At 34.9% G+C, this 27,577-nt stretch overlaps 1 protein-coding gene across 2 annotated transcripts in view; it reads left to right on the top strand.

The window, feature by feature from the left end:
* The first annotated feature begins 6,813 nt into the window (after positions 1-6,813).
* Positions 6,814-27,577, top strand: part of atf6 (activating transcription factor 6) — a 48,767-nt gene continuing 28,003 nt past the window's right edge. For both annotated transcript variants that reach the window (XM_051138658.1, XM_051138657.1), the window contains exons 1-8: positions 6,814-7,074; positions 7,746-7,825; positions 7,919-8,006; positions 8,219-8,316; positions 10,543-10,669; positions 10,751-10,951; positions 13,642-13,823; positions 26,429-26,614. In XM_051138658.1, the coding sequence (XP_050994615.1) occupies positions 6,984-7,074; positions 7,746-7,825; positions 7,919-8,006; positions 8,219-8,316; positions 10,543-10,669; positions 10,751-10,951; positions 13,642-13,823; positions 26,429-26,614 (1,053 nt within the window). In that variant the 5' untranslated portion in view covers positions 6,814-6,983. The remainder of the gene's footprint in view (positions 7,075-7,745; positions 7,826-7,918; positions 8,007-8,218; positions 8,317-10,542; positions 10,670-10,750; positions 10,952-13,641; positions 13,824-26,428; positions 26,615-27,577) is intronic.

Below are 27,577 nucleotides of genomic sequence, written 5' to 3'. Positions count from 1 at the left end.
ATATATTGCAGGGCTCTTTACAACTTGAACTGCACACATGCAATAAAAACAGCAATTTGGATTGCTTTTACAATTGTGCATTTGCCGTTCTTTTAAACAAAGTGTCTTAGACACTTTTTTCTTTTTTGGTTTATGCATTTCCTTGGAGCTGAACCAAAGATCTTGGTTTCAGTGGCTACTGAGCCATTCAACCATCAAAATTAACAGTATCAACTGTGGTCAAAAAATGGACACAAAAACTTTAACATGTTAAAATGTTGTTTAATATGACTGAATCAACTTGACTAAGTAGTTACATTAACAAAAGCGTTTGTGTTTCCCAAAAGCATTGTAAGCCTTGGATATACTTCATCCTGCAGCCATCAGCAGCAACGGTACCAAGCTGGTCACTGTAAAATATCTTGGCAGGAAACCTAAAAGTGTGTAAAAAAAAAAAAGAAAAAAAAAAAATCGTAAAAATACGATTTAATATGACTGAGTTGACTTGATTAAATTTAGATTTAGTTACACCAACAAAAGTAATTTCTAAGAATTGAAAAGGGCTGTGTCTCTTAAACCATTGTAATCCTAAGTAGATCATAGAGACCATTGGTGCAGTTAGTTTTTGCTAGGCTTGGTGCTTGTGGGAAATGCAGCCCAAATCAAGTACAAATTCCTCCTTGAGATAAGAACTGAACAATTTTTATTTTTACAGAGTGTGCCAAAAGGAACAGCATTGATTCAATCAGGGAAAGGGTAGAATTTAAGCAATTTACCAACCCAGTCTATGAAAACATAACTGTTATACGAGTTGGAAAATTCATATGAATTTGTGCAATGTGATTCCTAGTGAAAAGTATGATTTGAAGTATGCATGACAGTCCACCGAAAAACCTAAGCATCAGTTGGATGTAAGCAGACAGTCTGAAGGTGTATGAATGTCACTGAACAAATTAGTAACTAATTTGCCAAAATGTAAAAAGTTGTCATGAGAGCATGTTGCATTTTATGTAATTGTGTGATATGTAATTGGCAAAATATTGTGTTTATTTTGAAGCTGAGTATATGTACATTTAAAGTCAAAAGTTTACATACCCCTTTGCAGAATCTGAAAAATGTTAATTATTTTGCCAAAATAAGAGGGTTCATACAAAATCAGTTATTTTTTATTTAGCACTGACCTGAAGAAGACATCTCACATAAAATATGACTTGTGATTGAGACCTGTCTGTCCGCCTGTTCCATGCATTTAGATTCAGTGTGGTGGCTCAAAGACTCCTTGCGATTCCCCCCAGACTGTTTCTCAGAGTGTGGGGTCATACAAGGGTGAGCTCTCACTACCTCCGAAGGTTATTCAGAAGTCACCAGCATTCACCACTCTTGAACTAGTGTGGGGTTAGTGCTCAAGATGACCAGTGACTTCACAAGCCCCCTCCCTCTAGGTTTGAGGATAAGCCCACCCCATCCCACAACCCCCACATACTCTGTCCCCTCATTGTAAATGACCTATTAAAGAACACAACACCATGGTAAACAAGATGAATGGCTTTTTTTCCAACCCATCTCACACCAATCAAGGCTTTCTGTTTGAACCCCCTTTCTTAAGTCTATTAGATCATGTTAATTTATTAAAGTCAAACCGAAGAATTAAAATAGTCATTTGTCACTGCTCTCTTTGTGTGGGCCTAATGGTGGCACATGGTGTAAGGCCTGCAATTTGTTATCCTCTGCTTTTTGCTCTTATTGTTCTTTTCCTTTTAAGCCATTTTGGGTTAAACACAAAAAGAAATCAAGTTACACTCAGCTCCTTGTGGCACAACCGTCTGCTAATAATAGATTTTAAAAATGCAATATGTGATGTTAACCATTTGTAAATTAACTGATAACCAAAGAGGATCGGTTTCCTTTTTACTATTGTATTTTTTATCCATATAATGGAAGTCAGTGGGAACAGCAACTGTTTGCTTACGAACATTCTTCAGAAGAGCTTCTTTTACATTCCCAGAAAAAGTCAGTGGGAACCATAACAGTTTGATTACCAACATTCTTCAAAATATCTTCTTTTATACAGGTCTGAAATGACATGAAGGTGAGTAAATGACAGAATTTTCATTCTTGGGTGGACTATCCCTTTCATTTAATTTGTTGTTTTTATTTTCTCTGCCTTTTTAAACCTCCATCATGTTTCTTTTGCCACCTTATCTCAAAGATAATCAGCCACACACTCTCTTTCTAACACACTAACAAACACACTCACAGTCAGAGCTGTCAGTGAGCCAAACCGTATGCAGTAATCCCTTTGTATTCACAAACCCATCCAGACAAACAATGTGTCCCAGCCACGTCCCACCCCCAGCACACCAGACCTAGGCCACCTGCTAACTCTACATCATACAATCACAAACACAAACTAAAGGCCAACAAGTTTGTGTCAGGGTGTGATTTACTGCAAAATATCTCTCTGAAATGCGTGCATGATAAATTGTCTTTCTATTAGGAAACTAGTAACCCAAGTGTAAATACTCTCCCTCCAATATGTTCGTCTTCTCTACACTCCACTCATATGTTCTCCAAATCCTCCACAAATCCCCCTCACACAAGCTGAAATGATAAGTGATCCTCTTCTGTTGTCGCTTGGAGGAGACAATGCTCAACAACTGCGTTCAACATCATCAATCTCAGAGGACATCCATCAAACAAACAAAAGATGAAGTGAGCAGAGAGCTATGTTTGTGAAATGTCTGTTTGCTTACTCTCTTCTGCTCTTTTCTATCTTTAACCTCCATTTTTTTATTCAAACCTCTGCTTTCTCTTGAGTGAAAACACCCACAGAGATGTAAATGCAATTGGAGCACAGAAACTGAGGAGTGGGAGTGATTTTATGGGATTGAGATGACAGGAGAATCCTTCAGTTTTAGATATACAGGTTGAAGTCAAAAGTTTATGTACACCTTGCAGAATCTAAAAAAATGTTAATTATTTGACCAAAATGACCTGAATAAGATATTTCACATAAAAGATGTTTACATATAGTCTACAAGAGAACATAATAGATGAATTTATAAAAATAACCCTGTTCAAAAGTTTACACACACTTGATTCTTAATACTGTGTTGTTACCTGAATGGTACATGTTTTTTTTTTAGTGATAGTTGTTCATGAGTCCCTTGTTAGCTAAACTGCCTGCTGTTCTTCAGAAAAATCCCTTAGGTCCACAAATTCTTTGGTTTTTCAGCATTTTTGTGTATTTGAACCCTTTCCAACAATGACTGATTGATTTTGAGATTCATCTTTTCACACTGAGGACAACTGAGGAACTCATATGCAGCTATTACAGAAGGTTCAAACACTCACTGATGCTTCAGAAGGAAAAATGACGCATTAAGAGCCAGGGGTGTAAACTTTTGAATGGAATAAGGATGTGTACATTTTTCTTATTTTGCCTAGATTTCATATTTTTTTCATTTAGTACTGTCCTTCAGAAGCTACTTACAGAAGATACTTACATTTTCCCAAAAAAACTGATCTTCAAATGTATTAATGCATCGTTTTTCCTTCTGAAGCATTAGTGAGGAAAAACAATGCTGTAATAGTTGCATACGAGTCCCTCAGATGTCCTCAGTGCAAAAAGAAGGATCTCAAAACCATAGTTTTGGAAAGGGTTGAAATACACAAAAAAGCTGAAAAACCAGAGAACTTGTGGGACCTGAAGGATTTTTCTGAAGAACAGCAGGCAGTTTAACTGTTCAGGACAAACTAGGAACTCATGAACAACTATCACTAAACAAAACAAAACAAAACAAAAAAGCAGCTGTGGATCATTTTGGTAACAACACAGTATTAAGAATCAAGTGTATGTAAACTTTTGAACAGGGTCATTTTTATAAATTCCACTATTATTTTCTCATGTTGACTATATGTAAACGTCTTTTATGTGAAATATCTTATTCAGGTCAGTACGAAATAAAAAAATAGCATGCATTTTATATGATTATTTTGGTCAAATAATTAACATTTTGCAGATTCTACAAGGCGTATGTAAACTTTTGACTTCAACTGTACATCGCTCTTCTGTTTTCAAGCAGGAAGCTCTAAAATTGTACTATATGCTTTGTTTTATTGCATTAGGCTGCTTTTCTTCAAATATAAGATCTCTCAAACTAAGTTTCAGTTGCGTAATGCTTTTTTGCCTGCTTGTCGTTTTAAATTTGGTGCAGTAAGCATGATTTTGAACCAACAGGTTTCTGTGGCAACATAAAGACATGGTGGTCAAAGCTCTAATCCATTTCAAATGGATATTCTTGACGTGTGTTACATTAACCTGTTAATCCTCAGACTGTTTGTGGGAGGGGGCTGGTGGGTTTATACACAATTAACCTGAATAGACCATACTGCTTCACAATTGGCTGAAATAGAGAGAAGCCTTAAAACCTTTCACTCAAATGAGCTTATGCTTTTATCTTAAAACACTCCAAATTAATGACTTATAGTGCTTAACATGGCTGTTTTTTGCCATACAAACCTAACCTATGTTCACATAAACTGGTGAGTACAAGCAAAAAGTTGACTTGTTGAAGTATACATGCTCAATCTATGAATGTTCTGTTTCATTTTCAGTAAGCGATTGCTACATTTCAAATACACATTTATGGTTTAGGTTTTTGAAAACACAAGAACGGGTCATGGGTAAAGCATGTGAGAGGGTCAGATCCAGCTGAGATTGTTGTAGACCACCTCAGGTTAAGCTGACAATGTCCCGGGAAGACCAACAAGATTATAGCTATGAACACCTGTTCCGGATCTTCAAACCATCCAGTGTGACGTGCTGCTCTGACATTTAGTAACTTAACAAAGAATATGAAGAGCCTATGAATAAGCAACCTGTTCTACCCGCCAGATCAGACGGTTGGTTTCCACAAAACAGCTTTAATATTCCTAGAATTTCATGTTTTGTTTAGTTCCTATTGTCAGTTTGACGATTTGACATAATTAGTAGCTCCTGTGCCTGCTGATTGTTTTATATTTTGTTCTACTGCCAGTGAAATAAAGAATTGCAATTATTCTTACTGTGTGAATACATAATCAGCTACAGATCTTGTATCTTTTATTTTACCCAACATGCTTTAAATAGGATATCCAGTGGCCAAGGTTTGGCTTAGTAACATGTCAAAGTGTCAGCTTTCACGCTGAAACTGCATGTCTATATTTGCAAATAGCCCATACTATCTCTATCTCGGTGATAAAATGCCAGTGCTTATTGTTTTGGTATTCAAACGAGTCATTTAACTAAAAGTAGCAATCCGAGTAAAACTTGGGTTTAAAAAAAGGTATGATATAAAAATAAATCGATGATAAACACTTTAATATAATCTTCAACGCAATGCTTATTTAACATTAACATTACGAATTGTCAACATTTCATCATAACTTCATCCAGTGTTGGGGAAAGTTACTTTTAAAAGTAATGCATTACAATTTTGCGTTACTCCCTGAAAAGTAACTAATTACGTTACTTTTTATGGGAAGTAATGCGTTACGTTACTTTTGTGTTACTTTTAAAATCTGGGCAGGGCTTGCTTCTTTGTTTTTAATATAAAACAATTCTAATGTAAAAGCCCTTTTACCCCAAAAGTGAAATGAATTCACATCAGGCTGAAAAAAAAAGTATATTTATGCAGGAGATCACGCTTCAGCTATAAAAATGAAGCACAAATGTTAGTTTATCTAAAGTAATTTTTTCTTATTAGTATGGTTGAATTGCATCATCGAAGGTCAGCAGCAAAGACACTGGTTAATAAAATGGGATTAAAGGATATTTGTTTTCTTTAACATATTTAATTATTGCAGGGTTGCGTCATATTCTGAGTTTGCATTTCACTGTTTTTATACTGAATCCGTTTTTTGTGAGTGAGATGAATTAATGCATGTTCACATTTAGTCTAGAATACAGTAACATCATGTTTACTCCTAATTTCCCGACAGGAGACTTGTCAATCAATAAACGGGGAAAAAAGTAACTGGCGTTACTTATGTGAAAAAGTAACTCAGATATTTTCATAGAATTTAAAAAGTAATGCGGTACTTTAGTTACTTGAAAAAATTATATTATTACATAACTTGCGTTACTAATATTTACCCACAACACTGACTTTATCATAACTTACCTGTCAAATGCAAACTGGATGTCGGATTGGCGAATCGGATCTTTTTAATTGATCAGCTAAAACGGTCCATGAATCGGGAGTCCGACCGAATTGTACCTAGTCATTGAATCGAAGATGACCAATTCGTTTTTTTAAGTTATTATTGTTATTAAACAGTACACTGACACAAAATGAAAGAAAGAAAACAAAACACAAGAATACACATAGAAACAGATATGTTGCCACGGTAACAGAAAACAACAACAGCAACGACGAGGTAAAAAAATAAATTAATCAGTAATACAGTTTGCCTTCGAATTAACTTAATTTTTGATGGTTTCCATGTATTTTTCTAAATCAACTTTTTATAAAAAGAGAGGTTTCGAGACAGTAAATATGTGTATGTATCTTCTTTTAAGTGGTCAAATCGAATATGACCAATTCGTAATGAGCTGAGAAACGATGAGTGAGCTATATATGCCGACATACAGCATGGCTTTACTGAAAAAGACCCGCTTGAACGGCCTTTGAACCTGCTCTTTAAATTGAACTGTTCAAAAGAACCGATTCACCAAAATGAGACAAACATCTTGAGTGCGAAGTTGCTAGAAGCCCGGATGTCTACTACCACCATGTGGCGTAGAGAGGAAAAACAACAAGTCTGTGACAAGAAGGCCTTCACGTGACCCACTCCGGCACCCGTAGAGTTACCGTAAAACTAGACGTGTACTTGCAGTATTGTTGTTATGTAGTTTCATCAGAATCGGGAACTGCGTGTGTTTACAACTTAACACAGACTCTTCGACACTAGTCTTCCTCGCCGGATTCACTTTTAATCCTTACTAATGTGTTCGTGGCATAATGTCGTCAGATTTGATGTTAGATTTGGTGAACCCATCGATGATGAATAAGGAAGCGGGGGATATTTCCATCGATCAGGATGGAGAGTGGGGTAAGATACACTTTCTAGAAATATCCATGACAGCGCATGCTGCTCGGGATAAACGCCAACTTCTGTATTTACGTATAGTAAAGTGTCTTTATGTACGTTAAAGAGTCTCATTATAAAGCGATTTATATATATAGTCGTTTTTGATTAGCTGTAGATAACTGGTGAACCTGTCTCCTATTCTTCCGTAGTGTTGTTTTTATGTCTTCAGTTTTAAAATGTAGTTGAATTACAAATATAAACACGAAAGAATATGACATAGAAATAGAATTTTTAACTTTGCATCATTACACATTTGTTGTGGGTTTTACTTTATTATGCATTCATGTTCATACAGTATTCATATTCATTCATGTACTCCATATCGTTTTGTGAATACACGGGTTTAATACTAGTGAATTGCAGTGTGTCAGTTTGGGTTTGGTTAACATACAAAAGAAACTGGAATTGAAACCAATTTCCTAGTGTTACGTAACACCTCAGGGTGAATGGTTGCAGGTAGTTTGACCTGGTTACCAACACACAGCTCAAAAGAAGATTATGAAATTAATACATTTTTGACCCCCTGTACTGCTCTCATGCTTTCAGCACTTTGTAGGCTTTCGTACTGTTTTTGTGCATCATCCTGCCTTTCGTCGTACTTAAGTTCACAACAATGTCTGTTACTTGTGTAGATATCAGTTTGTTTGATGAGCTGGAGGATCTCGGAGATGCTGACGAGCTTCTGGAGGCTCTGGTGGAGAGTGTAGGCTATGTGAGTCAAACCCCTGCAAAGACAATCTGTCAAAGGTTTATTTTTCTTTTTTTTGAACTGCATTTTGAAAATTAAATTGTGTCTGACTATTAGGACCCCTCGGTTTCTGACCTGAACTTTGACATTGAGCCCCCAGCGTGGAACTCAGATGGCTGGGGAGAAAATAGTAGCCCTCGATCAGGTACTAATTTTCATTTTCAATGGATTGAATGTCTATAGCAGCAATGAATTCAGAGTAACTTGATGTTTGGGAACTCTTTCAAATATCACCAAAGTGAAATGTGTAACAGCAGTTTATCACAGTCACAATTCTGGGGCATGTCACTCTGCCTGGGCTAAAGATCTGATTTTAGTGTTTTTTTCTATTCTTGTTGTGTGTATCTGCTCTCACAGATGGTGATGTAACTGTGGACTCGCTGTCACCAAACCACACGTTCAGTTCGGTGTCCTCACCAGCATCAGTGGAGCCCCATTCACCGTGCTCTACACATGTGAGTTAAACTCCACCCCTAAACAAATATGCAGTCCTGTAGCATTTTTGGCCTTTGAAATTTGCATCTTGTTTGTCAAGGCGTGTTTTGTCCAGTGTTTTACAATTACAAACTAACATGCAAGCCATTTTTTAAAAACATATATCAATATACAAAGATATATATATAATATAATAACATTTAGTGATATCATATGAGATACAAAATTGTAATTGTAATATTTAATGTACAGTAACGGTCAAAAAACGGTTTTTGAACAGTAAGATTTTTAATTTTTATTTATTTTTTTATTTGTTTTTTTTTAAAGAATTCTCTTTCTCCTCACCAAGCCTGCATTTATTTGATCCAAAAAACAAAAGCAGTAATGCTGTAAAATGTTTTTACTATTTAAAATAACTGCTTTCTATTTGAATATATTATAAAATGTAATTTATTCCTGTGATCAAAGCTAAATTTTCAGCATCATTATTCACTGAACAATCTTCAGTGTTACATGATCCTTCAGAAATCAATATGAAATTCTAATATGCTGATTTGCTGTTCAAGGAACTTTTTTAATTATAATTATGAGTTTTTAAAACAGTTTAGTACATTTTTTTTCAGCGTTCTTTGAATAGAAAGATCAAAAGATCAGCGTTTATCTGAGATAAAATGATTTTGAATGGTATAATGTATAATGTTGCAAAAGCTTTTTATTTCAGATAAATGCTGATCTTTGGATCTTTCTATTCAGTCAGTATGTATTTTTTAATTTTATTTATTTTATGTAGCAAGTATGCTTTAAATTGATCTAAAGTAATGATAAAGACGTTTTATAATGTTACAAAATATACCTATTTAAGATAAATGCTGTTGTTTTGAACTTTCTATTCTTCAAAGAAACCTGAAAAAAATTATACTCAGCTGTTTTCCACATAATAATAATAATAATAATAATAATAATAATAATAATAATAATAACAATAATAGTACATGTTTTTTGAGCAGAAAATATAGAATATTAGAATGATTTTTAAAAGATCATGTGACTGGAATAATGATGCTAAAAATTCAGCTTTGAAATCACAGGAACAAAATACATTTTAAAATATATTCAAATAGAAAGCAGTTATTTTAAATAGTAAAAATAGTTCACAATATTACTGCTTTTGCTGTATTTTGGATCAAATAAATGCAAGGTTGGTGAGTAGAGGATACTTAAAAAAAAATAAAAAATCTTACTGTTCAAAAATTTTTGACTGGTTTTGTATATTATTTTTATAAATTAATTGTATTTATTTATTAAATACAGTTCTTAATTAGAAGAACAGACTTAATTAGTCGCATGCGCAGATGGAGTGTGTTTAAGCTTCACTGATCTTGCCAGCTGCTGTAGTTCTGAGATCAAAAGGGCAGACACGCACATACACCCATGTGAATTAGGTGTCTAATTAAGACTCCGGTGTGTTAACGAATGTCTTAATCGGCTCTCAGCACATCATCAAACTAATTAATCGGTCTCACACTGAGAAGTGTCCAGTCTTATTTTCTGATATGTGTGTTGACTTTTCAAAATCACCTAAAAATGTCCCTTTCAAGGTTTCAAAGAACTGAAATGTCACTGTGACACATACACATTGTCTTAGCGGAAACATAAACTGTCACCTCACAGTCTTGATGAGAAGGCAACTAAAAAGCTAAGTGGTTAAAGTCAGCATATTATTTAACATGTCAAATATTTGTTGTAGTTTGAAGAACAGTATACTAAAGGTTAACACGTTGTTCGGTTACTGAATGATGCAACATCCTGTAAAGGGACATGCACACAGGACATGGTCTTGCTTTTTGAAAATAGATGGGTGGGCGAATGAAACTAAATTCAGGGAACTAGATGCATTTTAAAAGTTGAACTATTTAAACATGTTTAAAGAAACGTGGCTCAGTTATATCCAGCAAGGCAATGATTGAATACACATTTAGACATAATATAGTAGTGGGTTTTATCACAGGTGTTCTGTAGCTTTTTATGGCTGTATTGTTCAGTCATTTGATATGTGCAAACGGTTAAGTAATGATATGTAGACTTCTGGACCATCTGGATTCACACCCCAGTGTTCCCACACTTGAGTGCACTTTCAGTTCTATTTTTTGTATATAAGGGCACTGATGGCTTTTTATGCTATACCTTCCTTCTGCTGCTATACTTGTTACATGTCAATTTTTCTTTTCATATTTCTATTTTATTAGGATGAGGCACTGTCTCCAGTCTCCTGGCATTCTCAGCCCTCTCCGCTGTCTGTCTGCTCTGACTCGAGCGGCTTTGCTGAGGCGCTCACTGAGAGGAAGCCTTCCAAGAGGACCAGTCAGTCAAAAAGTAGGTGAAGTACATTAATTTCCTTATTTGAATCATTAGTCTTCTTCTGTTTGTAATAAGGTGATGCATTTGTTCACACAGCAAAGCCTCTCCAGCCAGCAAAGAGGCCCATTCAGTTCAGCCCCAAGGTTTCCATTCAGCCTAAACCGCTCATTACCGCGGTGCCCATCTCACATGCTGCAACCTCTCTTCAGACCAAGACCATCATCATCCAGCCTCTCCAGACAGTTCTACCTGTAGTGAAACCTCCACCAGTCACCATTCAACCAGCACCCCCTACAGGTAATGAAGAAACACATTCTGCCACACTTTAGTCTGATGAAGTCTGATATGTAATAGGAAGTCTCAGTATGTTTAATCACTTCTTTAATATTTTTATTGATTGTGTTTCTGTTCAGTTGCAAGGGGAAATGAGTGGTGTATTTTAGGTCATGCTTACAAAAAAACAGCAGATGGCGCTAGGAATCAATTTTTGCTTGTGCTGTTAGTGGGCGTCTTATTTTTAAGTCTTATCTTCAGGCAGACAGGGAATTATTCTTGAACTGCTGGTACATCCTTTTGGTCAGTACAGTCTGCCTTGTTGCCTTGCCTTGTTGCTAAAAGAAATCAGAATCAAAGTAGATGGGAAGGACCTGCCTGACAGATTTATTTTGAACCACCGATCACACTTTGATTTCTTAATGCTTGTTTTTATGACTTTTAGCAGTGGGTAATTGGCTGGTATGCATCAAAAGTGGTAGTTGTAGCAAGCAAACTAGCTATCCTTGCATATTTGCCAATTATTTGCCTCGTTTACCTCATTTGCCATGAACTCTTTGAACTGGGGGTTGCTTTACTATATGACAGAAATACTGTCTTTAATATCATGTGCAAAGATGTGGTATTCATAATATTATAATGAGAAAATGCATGAAATTTATTTTATTTTTATAAGTAATACTAGTACTACTACTAATAATGTATAAAATAATATTCTAAAATATATGTGAATTATAAGGTAAAATGCATACACACACACACACACACACACACACAGATGTTCAAAAGTTTGTGATCAGTACGATTTTTAATGTTTTTGTTTTTTTTAAATAAGGTTCTTATGCTGTTCAAGGCTGCATTTATTTGGTCAGTAATCCAGAAAAAACATTGAAGTAATATTATTTTAATGTAAAATATCTATTTTCTGCGTGAATATATTTTAAAATGTAATTTATTCCTTTGATACCAAGCTAAAATGTTTAGTATCATTACTCCATTCTTCAGTGTCATGTGATTTTTCAGAAATCAGTCTAATATGCTGATTTATTATCAATTTTAAAAACAGTTGTGCTGCTTGTTGGATTTTTCAGGATTCTTTAATAAATAAAACATTAAAAATAACAGCATTTATTTTTTTTGTAGCAACATGAACTACCATTTAAAAGTTTGTGCTCAGTAAATTTTTATTCTATCTTTTTTTTTTTTTTTAAAGAAAGTAATACTTTTATTCACAAAGGATGTGTTAAATTGATAAAAAAGTAATAACAAAGACTTACATTGTTAAGAAAGATTTCTATTTTGAATAAATTCTGAAAAAGTTTTTATTCATCAAAGGATCCTGAAAAAAGAATCACAGGTTCCAAAAAAAGTTAAGCAGCACAGCTGTTTCCAACGTTGATAATAAAAGTAATAAATCACCATATATTAAAATGGTTTCTATGGTTTCTGAAGGATCATGTGACACTGAAGACTGGAGTAATGTCTGATGAAAATTCAGCCTTGCACCACAGTAATACATTTTATTTAAAAATGATTAAAACAGAACACCGTTTTTTTAAAACTGTAATATTATTTCACAATATTACTGTTTTTTTCTGTGTTTTTGATTAAGTAAATGCAGCCTTGATGAGCAGAAGAGAATTCTTTAAAAACATTAAAAAATCTTACTGATCCCAAACTTTTGAACAGCAGTGTATATACATACAATTTATATGTAAATTAATTTTTATATGTTCTTAGGGTGACTCTATTGTTTATTTATTGTGAAGATTTCTCAGTTCTCTGATGAAATGGTTGACTCTGTTTAATGTCTTGAGTGTTTAATGTTTAATGTCATTGGGCTGTCAGAAATCAGCAAGCTTCGGTATCCGTTTCCTCATGCGTAATATAAACACTTACCTCACACACCTGGAAACACAAGCGAAGCAGAAGGCAAGAGCAGTCTGAATTCAAAGTTTATCCTGTACACATCTTATCTAAAACACTAGAAACTTAATTTCACAAATCATTATACTCCACTGTGTCCAAACAAATCACTACTCACTCAGTTTTTGAGAACTGTGTGACCAGTTTCTCAGAAATAAGGCCTTGCATCTTGGTCCACTTTGGTTTATAAATGATACATCACACAAGCACTACAATATTTTTTTTAGTTTTCTTAGCAGGAGCCTTTTGCAAATAAAAGAGGGCTGCCACAAGCTGCTTATACATGTATCGAATCCATGTGCGCGAAACGTTGTGGAAGTGCACTTTGAACTGATTGCGTTCTGCTACAGTAATTATTTTCTGGCTCACCGCAGAGATTTGATGCGAGGTTAATTGTAGTTTGTTGGAAGACTGATGGGTAAGTCAGTGGGTGGCTGAGAGAATGGAAGTCGTTCAGAATGACCCCTGTCGGGGAGCCACCGCAAATTCTTCTCATTTAACTCAACACCAACAGCAACCCGTCATGCCTGACAAATTTTGTTTGTCTGTGTTACCTGGAAGTGATGTGTTTGGCTCTGGGTGAAAGATAGTGCTTAGCACAACTGTTTCCTTTGTGATTTTTCTCTCCTCATGTTTGTTAAACCAGTTTGTGCTGTGAAAACTTTACTTTCAAAGCCTTAAGATTAATGATTCGTAAAATCTGTAAAAGTGAAGAAAAGCTGGACTCAACACATTGCTTACTTAAGTTAAATGGTGAAATTGTTAAACAGTTTATGTTTCCCTTACAGGTCAGCGAATGCTGCTATCTCAGCCTACTCAGGTTGTCCAGCTTCAGACGCCTCAGGCGGTGCCCACGCATGTAGTCACAGTGCCAACACTGGCTCAGGACAGATCCGTCTCTGTTGTTGCCCCAGTAACAGCATCTCCTATGGTCGCCATGACACTGCAGAATTCCACCCCTGATGATGATGTAAGTTTCTACACCAATGCAAAAACACAGTCAAGATGATCTGTTCATATGGTATTAAGCTGATTAAAGGAGAAGTCCACTTCCAAAACAAAGATTCACATATAATGTACTCACCCCCTTGTCATCCAAAATGTTCATGTCTTTCTTTCTTTAGTTGTGAAGTAATTATGTTTTTTTAGGAAAACATTTCAGGATTATTCTCCATAAAATGGACTGATATGGTGCCCTGATTTTGAACTTCCAAAATGTGTTTAAATGCAGCTTCAAACAATCCCAATAGCGGTTGTAAACGATCCCAGCTGAGGAAGAAGGGTCTTATCTAGCGAAACAATTGGTTATTTTTATTAAAAAAATACAATTTAAATACTTTTTAATCTCAAACGCTCATCTTGTCTTGCTCTGCCTGAACTCTGTGTATTCCGGCTCAGTTCTGGACAGTTAGGGTATGTCAAAAAACTCCAATCGTATTTTCTCCCTCAACTTCAAAAATCATTTCTGAATCATCCTACATCGCTGCAGAAGTTCCGACCCAGTCTTTGCAACGTGAACCTGCAAAGAAGATCGAACACTCTTAACAAAAAAGGTAAAACAGCGATATAGGACGATTTTGAAGTTGAGGGAGAACATGAGATGGGAGTTTTCGACATACCCTAACTGTCATGAACAGGAACAAAAACAGTCCAAGCAGAGTAGGACAAGACAAGCGTTTGCCATTAAAAAGTATATAAATTGTAAATTTTATTAAAATAACCGATCGTTACACTACATAACACCCTACTTTCTCGTCTGGGATTGTTTACAACCACATTTGGGATTGTTTGAAGCTGCGTTTAAACTGCATTTTGGAAGTTCAAAATTGGGGCACCATATCAGTTCGTTATATGGAGAAAAACGCTGAAATGTTTTCCTCAAAAAAACTTCTTTCTTTACAACCGAAGAAAGAAAGACATGAACATCTTGGATGACAAGGGGGTGAGTACATTATATGTGAATCTTTGTTTTGGAAGTGGACTCCTTTAAGAGTGCTTTTGATGTTGTTTGTGATTTCTAAATAATCGCTGCATGTGGTTCCAGTCAGCTGCTATTCAGCTGGTTCCAACAGAGCTCAATTTTGATATTTTTATAGCAGTGGTAATGTGCTGATAGCTTGCATTGCTGCTTTTTAGGCAGCACCATTTCTACGCCAATTCATTCATGGCAACTCACCAACTTGTTTTTTTTTTTTAAATGTACACTACTGTTAAAAAATTTCACATCCCTATTTAGCATGCGGTTGTCACAGGTCCATATCTGTTCCAAAAAAAAGACCTGTTATGAGGATTGAGGTTTTCACAAAGCCAAAGTAAAAGCCTTGGTGGTATTCCACATAAATTTGTTTTTTGGTGTCAAATGACCTGTAAAATAAAGAGACCAGAAAAAGAGCCATTTTGTTGGCAGTGGGACTGATGTACAAGCCAACATGATTTGCCTTGTAGATATGATGTGTGGTTTGCAGTCATAATAATCTCTGTGCAAACATTCATTGAAGTGTTTGCAAATATTTGAGTTTGTGTTGCAATAACTTTTGCATGGCCTCATTGTGAATTATCCATAATAATCTTCAAGAGGAATCTTAAATATCAGCTATCAGTGAAGTTATTGCTACAAAAATGTTCTCTCGTCGAGAGTACCGTGTTGCAGAACATTTTTGGCTGCCACTTTTTGTAATAACATAGTATTTTCTCAGGTTGTGATGATAACAGACTAATATTCATGATTAAATACATAATTAAATAATTAGTGTAATGTTTATATGCTACCAGGCAAAAGTTTTTGAACAGTACGATTTTTTTTTTTTTTTTTTTTTTAAAGAAGTCTCTTCTGCTCACCAAGCAGTAATTTGTGAAATATTTGTATTATTTAAAATAACAGTTTCTGTTTGAATATAGTTTAAAGCGTAATTTATTCCTGTGATCAAAGCTAAATATTCAGCATCATTACTACAGTTTTCAGTGTCACATGATCCTTCAGAAATCATTATAATATATGCTGGGTTGCTGTTCAAATAAATATTTATTATTATCATTAATTAAAAGAGTGCAGAACTTTTTCTTTATGATTCTTTGAGTAGAATGGGAGGGGGGGAAATGATAGAAATTAATACTTTTATTTAGCAAGAATTCTTTAAATTGTTCAAAAATGATAATAAAGATTTTTATGATGTTACAAAAGATTTCTGTTTCAGATAAATGCTGTTTTTCTGAACTTTCTATTTATCAAAGAAAGCAGAAAAATTATACTCAGCTGTTTTCAACATAATAATAATAATGATAATAATAATAATAAATGTTTTTTGAGCAGCAAATCAGAATATTAGAATGATTTCTGAAGGATCATGTGACTAGAGTAATGATGCTAAAAATTTAACTTTGAAATCACAGAGATGTTTTTTTACAGACCCTGAAAATATGAACAGTAGTGTATTTAAGTCTTTCACTGGTAAAAATTCTTAAACTTTCCAGGAATTATATTGTAACAGTAACATATAATTGTCATAAAACATTGTCTTTTAGACATTTAATGTGCAGATGTGTGTAATTTCAGTATGGAAGAAACCTAGTAATAGTACTGCGTGTCTATAAAACTTACTGTAGTATTGGTTTCTAATGCTAGTGTATTTGCTTAAGGACTTAAAGCTGTTGCTGTTTCATTTCCTCTCCCAAAAATTTAAATTGATTGACATCCATAAGCTGTGTGACTGTGCAGTACTTTCCACATTGCTCTGTTTGTTTGGGTGTCTCGACATGGCAACGCTGGCTCGACCAATAATGTGAGTTTGGGGTGGGACTTCCTGTTTTTCTGTACAGTAGAAAGGGGTGGTTTGGAAACCTGTTTGATAATAATATTAATGTTTAATAGTGCTAGTTGTGTGAATAACACACTGTGACTTTAAATAAATATGGAGAACAGGGAAGGGAACCTGAATGACCATGGTTTGGTCTTACTTTGATGGTATTTACTCATCAAATGGTTTCTTAATCAAAAGCATGTGTTCTTCCATATGTGCTGTCCTGACATCAGCGAAAAGTCCTTCCCAGATGTGAGAAATTAGACTCTGTTTATAGTTGAGAGAGGAGGAGGGGGTGTTATGGTAGAAATAGGAGAGAGACACACATAAGGACCTCTAGGTGAGAAGAGCATATATTTCTATAGTAAGGATGGAGTTGGATAAAGGGACAAAGCAGGGACCCCTGTTACGTATTGTGTCAAATTAAGTGTTGTATTTTAAACATGGCCTCAAATAACATACATGCAGTATGATGTTGATGTATTTAAATACTCTTAAGATGCTTACATTTTAGAATGTTGCTAGAATCATCTTTTTACTTATACACTCAAAACAAGTTCTCTTATAAAGGTGTTTTAAAAAAAATTGAGATCAAACAATAATTGGCGAACTCCCTGCAGTACTGCTGTGGACTCAGGGGTCGTGAAGCTCTTGTTGAAAACCGTTTTTCTTTAGGATTTGGCCTTAATAGTAGAATTCTAAAGAATCATGTGGCAAATTCAGCTTTGCCATCACAGGAATAAATTTTTTTTTTTTTATTATTATTTCAAAGCATTATTGTTTTATTGTTAGTATCAGTCCATGTGTCTCTAGCAACAGGCCAGCAGTGAGCTCATGCTCTCATTATTTTCCATTAAAGTATTTGTTCCGACACACTGTAGATCTAGCTGAACTCAGCTGATTAATTAAATAAAGTTCAGGATTAGTCTCAAATTCCTGTGCATTTAGTGCTGTCTTTTTCACACTGGGGGTTATTACGGCTTTCATTGTCTGTTCTTTTTTTTTATCCAGGTTCTCTGAAAAAACTGAGCACCTGTGTGTACATAAGTATGGCTCATTTGTAGTTTGAGTGGCCTTGATTGGTAGAGAGCAGTGAGGGAACAGACCTCTATAGAAGTACTGATAAACACAGGCCATGTAGTAAACATAACTGGGTAATGTCAGAAATTACTGCTTAGCATCAGACCTTTTAATTACAGTTGTGTGAGAAATCACAGTCAGACAGATAAAACCCCCCTTTTAAATGTTTTAAAGTGAAATATGTTAGCAGCCTAATCATTTACTCAGTTTTATTCTTTTTTTTTTTGGATGAAAATGTGCCTTAAATTGCTATATTTTATTATGTGATGTTATTTGACACATTGCATATACTAAATTTTGTCAACGAATATATTACTTCATTTATTGACTGTCTAAAATGACACAAATTTTCAAGAATGCAGTCATGTATAAACATTGATTTTAATCAATTTTGTATAGCATGTGAAAACTGAGCTCCTGAAATATGAGTATACTGAATTATCCGCTATTCAACATATTAGTTTTAGGGATGTCACAATTAATTTTAACAAATCCTAGATTGCATTTTGCCTGTGTTGAGTAATCAGCAAAATACCAGAGGTGGCACATTTCATGGACGAGAATCCATGAAATGCATTATTAGACCATTTTCCAAGCCTGCATGATGTATTAAACTAATTTAAAAATCTAAATAAAGCATAATTCTATTGTAATTTCACAAACGCTACGATTCAGTTAAATTGATATATGCGATGCAGATTTAATATATGCTCTTTAATTATTTACATGCATGTAGATTACGTACATGCGTGTCAGAGTGGCTCTGTTAACCATAAATGCTGCTCCACACAAACTGTTATAATTTACATGTATGGAACGTCTCAGACTCCATCTCTGCAATTTGCTGTGAGCTTGCGTTTACTATAACGTTCATCTGGGAACGCAACGTGTGCCATTTCATCAGGTTTATAAGGTAAATCATTTATAAACCTACGCAAACACAGGAGAATACATCAGTGTATTTCTCAATATGCTAACTGTTCTAAGTATGCTCTAAGTTTACATGCTTTGATGTCCACATATTCAAGAGATTACAGTGGATGTAGCATTTCTGTTATAAACAAATGGCCAAATATTAAATATTAAGTGGACATTTGAATTTAATGTTGTTTATTGTCAATATTAAACAAGGATTAGAACACACAGTAAAGTGTAAAAACAATCGTCAAGCTATTGACGTCCAGTCATTTGTTACAATGTGTGTAATGTACATTATCTATATTATTTATAATACATTATGTATTTGAACAGTTTTGTTTAACCCCCTTAGCTTTCCTGTAAAATTGAACTCAGTGCGACATTTATAAACTCAATTAGGTTAAAACCACATGATATGTTGATGCTTTATATTAGATCTAATTATTGCTTCATTGCTATTATATATGCATTTTAAGTCATTTTAAAGGCTATTGTTTGCCTAGGTCTATTTTTATTACCTTGAACATTAATTGTAATTATTCATCGATTACTCGATTAATCGTCAAAATAATCTACAGATTTGATTACCAAAATAATCGTTAGTGACAGCCCTATTTGGTCTTTAAGACCGTTTAAGATATTAAAAAGTGTATATAGTGTTGTTATGGTATTTGCATATTCATATCATCAGTATTTAGACTGTGTCCTTGTAGTGTTTTTTTTTTTTGTTTCTCATCTTTGATTTTTGTCAACAGTATGTTTTAAAGTAATTTAAGTGTCATAATGATGCATCTTAATTATAATGACTCATCTTCATTATCAGTGATTCATCTTCATTATCATTGCCTGGTCAATACATGGTGTGATTCAGTGTCCCACCTATGTGGGCAGTTTGTTGTTTCAGAGCCTTCGCACCAATAATGATGCTACAGGAATTATATGAATCACTTATGCATTTATTGGTGCGATAATATCATTATAGTCCAGTATTTACATTGCAATAATTATTTAACACATATGGCAGGAAAAAAAGAATGCTATATCACATTGCAGCTGTCTGCTCCAAATCACCAGGATATCTATCCGTAACTAATTTTATTGCATGCGCGGAAGCATTATTTAGCACAATGTGGAGTAGCACAGTTGTTGTGAATGAGCTTTTACTGCTCTGGTGTTGCTCAACTGAATGGGCCATGTATATAAGTTTCATATGTTTAAAACTCCCATGGTGCAGTGCCATGTGAGTACTGTTTCCGAGTGTGTTAAAATATGACACGTTGAGTGAGATCCACATTTTCTCATTATTTAGTGGATTAGTATCAGCTGTACAGCAGCCCCATGCATGTGTATTTCATTCCCGTCTGCACGTTTATGTGGCTTGTGTGTTTTTTATACACACCGTTCAATGTATTCAGTTCACACAAGCTGCCATTTAGACTTGGTCGTGAACGTCTGGGCAGAAAGAGAAGCAAAACAACTTCACACATTTATAGCAACAGTTATTGTCTCCATATACACCAGCGGTTTCCTTGTAAAATCCACATCTTCTTTGCATGTCGCAATTCTGCAGGTTTCAGATTTTATGATAGTCTGTAATTATAAATTGCCTTATACAATTTTAGAAATATCGAATTCTCCAAAATAAGTTTCAAATGTACACTTAAATGCTGTGTTTGGAGTTGTGAATTGGGTTTAAAGTCTAAAGAATATCTAATTGTGTTTAGCATGTAAGCATCGACTGCGCTATGGATCTGACATTAAGGGGAATATGATGAAAGACTCGCCTCTGTAGCCTCAACGTCTGTTGGCTTTCAGAAAAAAATCTAGCAGAGCACAGCCACATGTTCACTCTCTCTCCTGCTCCTGTTTTTGTCCTTTATTCTGAGCTCCAGACTCTTGGTTGGGGTATTGTACTCCTACGTGGCAAACACACACATGCTTATCCATAAACGCTCACACTCATGCAGGCCACTGTATGCAGAGAAGAAGGAAAAAATGAAGTGATGCCTTTATGCATTTCATATATCTTATGTAATCAGGCTCAAGGATGAGGATTTTTTGTCCTGCTTGTAGGTTCACACATACATACATACATATATCTAGGGCAAACAAAATAAAAGTTTGAGTTTGCCTTATATATGTGTGTGTACTGTGTGTAATTATTATGCATATATAAATACAAGCACATTCATGTATATATTTAAGAAATATTTACAAGTATATGTATTTATTATAATTTTTATAGAATTTATATTATATATAAATAAAAGTATTTTGTACATAAATAACATATTTCTCTTAAATATATACATTAATTTGTGTGTATTTATATATACATAATAATTACGCACAATACACGCACATATATTAGGCAAACTCAAACTTTTATTTTGTATGCGATTAATCTTATTAATTTGACAGCCCTAAATTAATACATGTACAGTATAGGTGTGTGTCTGTGTGTATACATATAACATAAATGTGTATTTAATATGTAAAAACATTCTCTCTCTCTCTCTCTCTCTCATACAGTGATATGTACAATCTAAATAAATATGCTTATTTCTTTGGGTTTGTTTTTACACACTGATATGATTAATAGTTAAAATAATAGTGTCAACCCAACCATGTTACAGACAGTGACGTAAGGCTTGTCGTTGAACTGTTTTGTAGAAATATTTATTCAGCGGATTGTATCCCTGAGTTGAAAGTCTACAGGTTTCATGGGAGAAAATGTTATCTTCAAAAAAACACAAATACTAAATTAGTTTCAAGTCAAGTAGATTAAAAATAGACTCACGGTCTATGTTTATCTTTCCTGTCTTTTTTTTTTAGTTAGCGCTAATGTCATGATCGTTCAGCGGTAAAATCTGAAGGCCCATTGAAACTGTCACAGCCCATAGAGAGCTGTTGAGTGTGTGTATTTGTTGAGGGTTAGCACAGCTGTGGTTTAACTAGGGCTGCTTGTGGTTTGGCCTCTGAGGAGATTTGGGGTTTGAGGGGGTTTGGGAGGAATTGCAGTAAAATAGTAAAACTGGCAGGTGGGGCAGGTGTCTTTGAGTGTGTGTGTGTGTGTGTGTGTGTGTGTTTATGTATGGCTGCTTGTGAGTTATTGCGGCGTGGGATGTTTGAAACAGCTGAGTGCTGATGACGGTGTACCAGATTGTATGTAATGCTTTGTTATAGCAGTTTAAGATTAATGATCTTTGGCAAGACAGTCTGTTCAGCGTCGAGGAGATTTTAGTTCCCTGCCCTAGTAGACTGTAGCTTGAGACACTTTAGGTTTTTCCTTTACACACTATTATATTACCTTACTGGTTAATTGGCCAGTATTTGTTAATTGCTAACCAAGACTATTACAATTTAATATAGCTTTTCTATTTTAATATACAGTTGAAGTCAAAAGTTTACATACACCTTGCAGAATCTGCAAAATGTTAACTAATTTACCAAAATAAGAGAGATCATGCAAAATGCTTGTTTTTTTTTAGCCCGCTGTTGTTCAGAAAAATCCTTCAGGTTCCACAAATTCTGTTTTTCAGCATTTTTGTGTGTTTGAACCCTTTCCAACAATGACTCTATGATTGTAGTACATTTTTCAGGATTTTCAGGCAATTATTTGAAGTAGTAATCTTTTGTAACATTATTCTTGTCTTTAATGTCTTTAATGCTCTTGCTGACTGAAAGTATTAATTTCTTCTCTAGATATTAGATAATTATAGTGTGTCTTGATTAAACTAGCAGTTACATAGTAATAAGGAAGGAGTATGATCTAGCAACTCTGTAAATCAGATTATTACCCCAATCATCAGACTGTTAACCCCATAAGTTATAAATCACCTACTTACCGCTAATAGATAGTTACATACCAGCCAAGACATGAAAAGGATGGACTACTTTTATGGTGCTTTACTGGTACTTTTTGGTCGCTGTGAACTGTCGTTGTATGGAAAGGACATGTGAGAAGATTCTGTAAAAAATCTGTATTTGTGTTCCATGGAAAAATAACTACGTATGGGTTTGGAACAACATGAGGGTGAGTTAAAAATGACACATTTTTTCGTTCCTGGGTAAACTGTTCCTTTAATTATAGTTTTGGTTGTGTATATTGCTCCAGAATGCAGATTTAGAGATTATTTGATCTAGGTGAAGTTCAGAAATTCTTGCTAGTTGGACACAACAGGCGACTGTATTGAACTTTCTAAAGCACTTTAGGAACATATAAAAGAATAGTACATTCATTTTTGTCTTTTTCTCACGACACTCAGCATTATGAGTAACTCACTTAAGCACATCTTTTCTTAAGCAGATTCCTCAGGGTAAAATAAACTGTGATGGATCTCTAAAAGCAATGCCAAACAAAGCAGCTTTCAAGATCAGTTTCAACAGTCATTTTGGTGGAATACTGCTGTATCAGCTTTGTGAATTTAGATAATAAGCAGCTAACAAATAAATTCACCAAGCATGTGTCAAACACTTTGTTTATTTGGTTGGTTGAAAGATGGTTTGACTTGTTTTGAGCCTATTTGGCTCTGCTATTAAGGTTTCTATGGAAGCCGTGTCCACCACTGAATAAAAAATAAAAAAAAGGTAATTGCAACTTTTTATCTCACAATTCTGACTTTTTTTCTCTCACAATTGCAAGGTTTTCATCTCGCAATTCTGACTTTTTTTCTTGCAGTTGTGGAGAACTTGGCTGAATTGGTTGGTTAAATGTTGGTTTGACATGTTTTAGGCCTATTTGGCTCTGCTAATAAGGTGTTTCCGCCACTGAGTAATAAAGGAAAAAAAAAGGTAATTGTGACTTTTTATCTCGTAGTTCAGACAAGTTTACATCTCACAATTCTGACTTTTTGCGCTTAGAATTGTAAAAATGTAACCTTGCAATTATGAGTCAGAAAGTCCAATTTTGAGGGAAAGACTGATGTGTTGTCAGAATTGTTTATATCTCACAGTTTTGACTTAACTCGCAATTGCATGTTATAAAGTCAGAATTGTGAGATATAAACTCACTATTCTAAAAAAAAAAATTAAGAACTGCAAGTTTATATCACGCAATTCTGAGGGGAAAAAAAGTCAGAACTGCAAGTTTATCATGCAATTTTGAGGGGAAAAAAGTCAGAACTGCGAAATTGTCACAATTCTGAGGGAAAAAAGTCAGAACTGCAAGTTTATATCACACAATTCTGAGGGGAAAAAAGTCAGAACTGCAAGTTTATATTACACAATTCTGAGGGGAAAAAAGTCAGAACTGCCAGTTCATATCACACAGTTCTGAGGGGAAAAAAGTCAGAACTGCAAGTTTATATCACACAATTCTGAGGGGAAAAAAGTCAGAACTGCAAGTTTATATCACACAATTCTGAGGGGAAAAAAGTCAGAACTGCAAATTTATATCACACAATTCTGAGGGGAAAAAAATTCAGAACCGTGAGTTTATATCATGTAATTCTGTGGGGAAATAGTCAGAACTGCGAAATTGTCACAATTCTGAGGGGAAAAAAAGTCAGAACTGCGAGTTTATATCACACAATTCTGAGGGGAAAAAATTCTGAACCGCAAGTTAATATCACGCAGTCCTGAGGTAAAAAGTCAGAACCATGAGATTATATTACCCAATCCTGAGGGGAAAAAAGTCAGAACTGCAAAATTGTCAATTCTGAAAAAGAAAAGTCAGAACCGTGAGTTTATATCATGCAATTCTAAGAAAAATATTTCAGAACCGTGAGTTTATATCGCGCAATTCTGAGAAAAAAATTTCAGAACCGCAAATTTTTATCACAATTCTGAGGGGAAAAAAGTCAGAACTGCGAGTTTGTCAAGCAATTCTGAGGAAATAAAGTCAGAACTGTGAGTTTGTCATGCAATTCTGAGGAAAAAAGGCAGAACTTCTTACTTTTGACTAAATTCTGACTTTATAACTCGTAATTTATATCTCACAATTCTGAAAAAGTCAGAATTGCTGGTTTGTATCACGCAATTCTGAAAAAAAAGTCACAATTACCTTTTTTTTTTTTTTTTTATTCTGTGGCGGAAACAAGCTTCAATAGGTTTTCTTGTGGCAGATTTATACATTTATCAAGTGGCTGCCGTTAGTCTTGAGTGTTCGGTGATAGACATTTGGTTTGAATATACTGAGGTTTTGATTAAAGGACATTCCCTCAGTTATATATGGGACTGAAAAATCATCAACATTGTTCTGCGTAAATCCTCAGTAATCCTGAATTTTGGTGAGCTGTGCCAACATCCACCAATCCCTTCCCTCCACCCGATTCAATCGCCATGGTGATGGCACCCCACGCTCTTGTAACCAAACATGTTATTCATTCCCAGGCCCTGGCCGTGGCCCGTTTCCCGGTTTTAGGAGAGCTTTCTCATGAGATGGGAGCACAAACAGGCACATGGAGATCCAAGCGATTTAATCACCAGGACTATTAGGCCACAGTCTTAAAATGGTCTGGCTGTGAGAACGGTCCACCCCACCCCAATAGTGGTGTTGGTTGCCCTTTAGTCTGTCGCAGTAAAGTTCTTTTGTTCACCTTCGTCTTTCTCCTTTCTTTAGGGTGGGGTTTGCTCTCAAACATGTCTGCTGCAAACATTTGACCCCTGGGTTTTGTCAGGTCTGGGTGGTTTGATTATGTGCAGACTATGCCCACATAAGCTTAATTAACTATGTTTAATTGGGTAAGAGTTTTAATCCTGTTCCAGAGCTTTGGTAATGTGGAGCACACATAAATTTATAGTTTCTTAGTTTAAATGTTTTTTTTGTAACCTTACAGGCTCATTGTAATTTCTTAGAAAATTGAGTTTTTTTTTTTTTTTTTTTTTTCATTTTTGATTAATTTGACAGAACCATATTGTATGACTTACAGCAGTGCAAGAGCGACATCCAGTTACAACTGGTATACACTTGAATGAAGAAAGCTGAAATCCCCAAACTAAAACTTATATTTAAGTAACGCATCCAATCACCAATAACCCCAACAACCCCAAAAGTTTGGGGTTAGTAATATTTTAAAATATTTTAAAAATATATCTCTTATGCTTGCCAAAGATGACATTTTTTTCAGGATTATTTAATTTATAGAAAGTTTAAAAGAACGGCTTTTATTTGAAATGGGAATCTTTTTTAACATTAAAAATGTCTTTACTGGCAATTTTGATCGATTTATTTGTTGTGTCCTTGGTGAGTAAAATTTAAAAAAAAATATATCATGAAAAGTATAAAAGGATTTTAGCATTATTTACGCATTATTTTTGCTAATAATTTTCCTCTTCATTTTTCCACTTATAATTCTGGCCTGTAATGAGCAACAGAAACATTCATATGGCTTTGAATTGAAAATAGGAAATTAGGTTTGTATCTCTCTTCACATTCCTCTGTACTGGACAGTATGCCAGATGGTCCTGTCTGCTATTATCTTTAGATGGTGTGTGTGAATAGGGGCCACAGGCACATATGGATGTCCAGCCGTGCTCAATTTGTCTTGACAAAAGGTGCAGCTAGTGCAAAAATTGGAAATTCTAGCCGCAATCACTTTTCTAATTTGCTTGCACTATAAACATTTAGTATGACTCAACCATGCTGACAAAACTGTTGTGACACAGTTTTCCTGTAGGATCTGTTCATCTGTTTGGTACAAAAGCCTGAAAGAAAGATCACATATGTGTGGCGGAGTGGAAGTTCATCAGCAAACTGCCTTGCGTGTGTGTCACATGGCTCATGAACAAAGACTAGTGTAATTACTAGTTTTGACCTGATTATTATTTTTTTTTCCAGTCAAATGCATCTCGGAGACAGCAGCGCATGATAAAGAACAGAGAGTCTGCCTCACTCTCCCGGAAGAAGAAAAAGGAATATTTGCTGACGCTGGAGGCCCGTCTGAAGGTGGCGCTGTCCGAGAACGAAAAGCTGAAGAATGAAAATGGCACTTTGAAAAGACAAGTGGAAGGCCTGATTAGTGAGGTTGGTGTCTGTACTACAATTGAGGTCACAAGTTTACACACACCTTGCAGAATCTGCAAAATGTTAATTATTGTACCAAAATAAGAGGGATTATACAAAAATGCATGTTATATTTTATTTAGAAATGATCTGAATGAGATAACATAAAAGATGATTACATATAGTCCACAAGAGAAAATAGTCGTTGAATTTATAAAAATTACCACATTCAAACGTTTGACGTACATTTAATACTGTGTTGTTACCTGAATGATCCACAGCTGTTTTTTGTTTAGTGATAGTTGTTCATGAGTCTCTTGTTTGTCCTGAACATTTAAATTGCCCCCTGGTAATCCTTCAGGTCTGACAAATTCTTTGGTTTTCCAGCATTTTTGTGTATGTGAACCCTTTCCAGCAATGACTGTATAATTTTGAGATCCGTCTTTTCACACTGAGGACAACTGAGGGACTTTTATTACAGATGCAATTATTACAGAAGGTTCAAACACTCACTGATGCTTCAGAAGGAAACCCAATGCATTAAGAGCCGGGAGTGTAAACTTTTGAACAGATTAAAGTTATGTACTTTTTTTCTTATTTTGCCTAAATATCATATTTTTTTTCATTTAGTACTGCCCTTCAGAAGCTACAGAAGATGCTTACATGTTTCCCAGAAGACAAAATAAGTTAAATTTACCCTGATCTTCAAATTCAAAAAGTGACTGGCTCTTAATGCATCGTGATTCCAGGGTGTATGTAAACTTTTGACCTCAGCTGTATGTACCGTGATCTCTTTGCAGGCAATAAGTTATATTGCCAGAAAGATCTTATGTTATTAGCCGACCTACTTAAAATCATCATGAAATGATAATTCAGCTTATCTAATTAACTTTACTGTGAACGTTTCATCCATGCATGTTTCATTGTAATACTTGTTTTGACCTAATCTTTTCAAATCAAAACGTCTTAACTCGCTCTTCTGAA

The sequence above is a fragment of the Labeo rohita genome, chromosome 20, assembly GCF_022985175.1.
Source record: "Labeo rohita strain BAU-BD-2019 chromosome 20, IGBB_LRoh.1.0, whole genome shotgun sequence".
Taxonomy (NCBI): Eukaryota; Metazoa; Chordata; class Actinopteri; order Cypriniformes; family Cyprinidae; genus Labeo; species Labeo rohita.
Note: the sequence above shows the minus strand (reverse complement) of the source record. Positions and strands in the feature narration are given on the sequence as shown.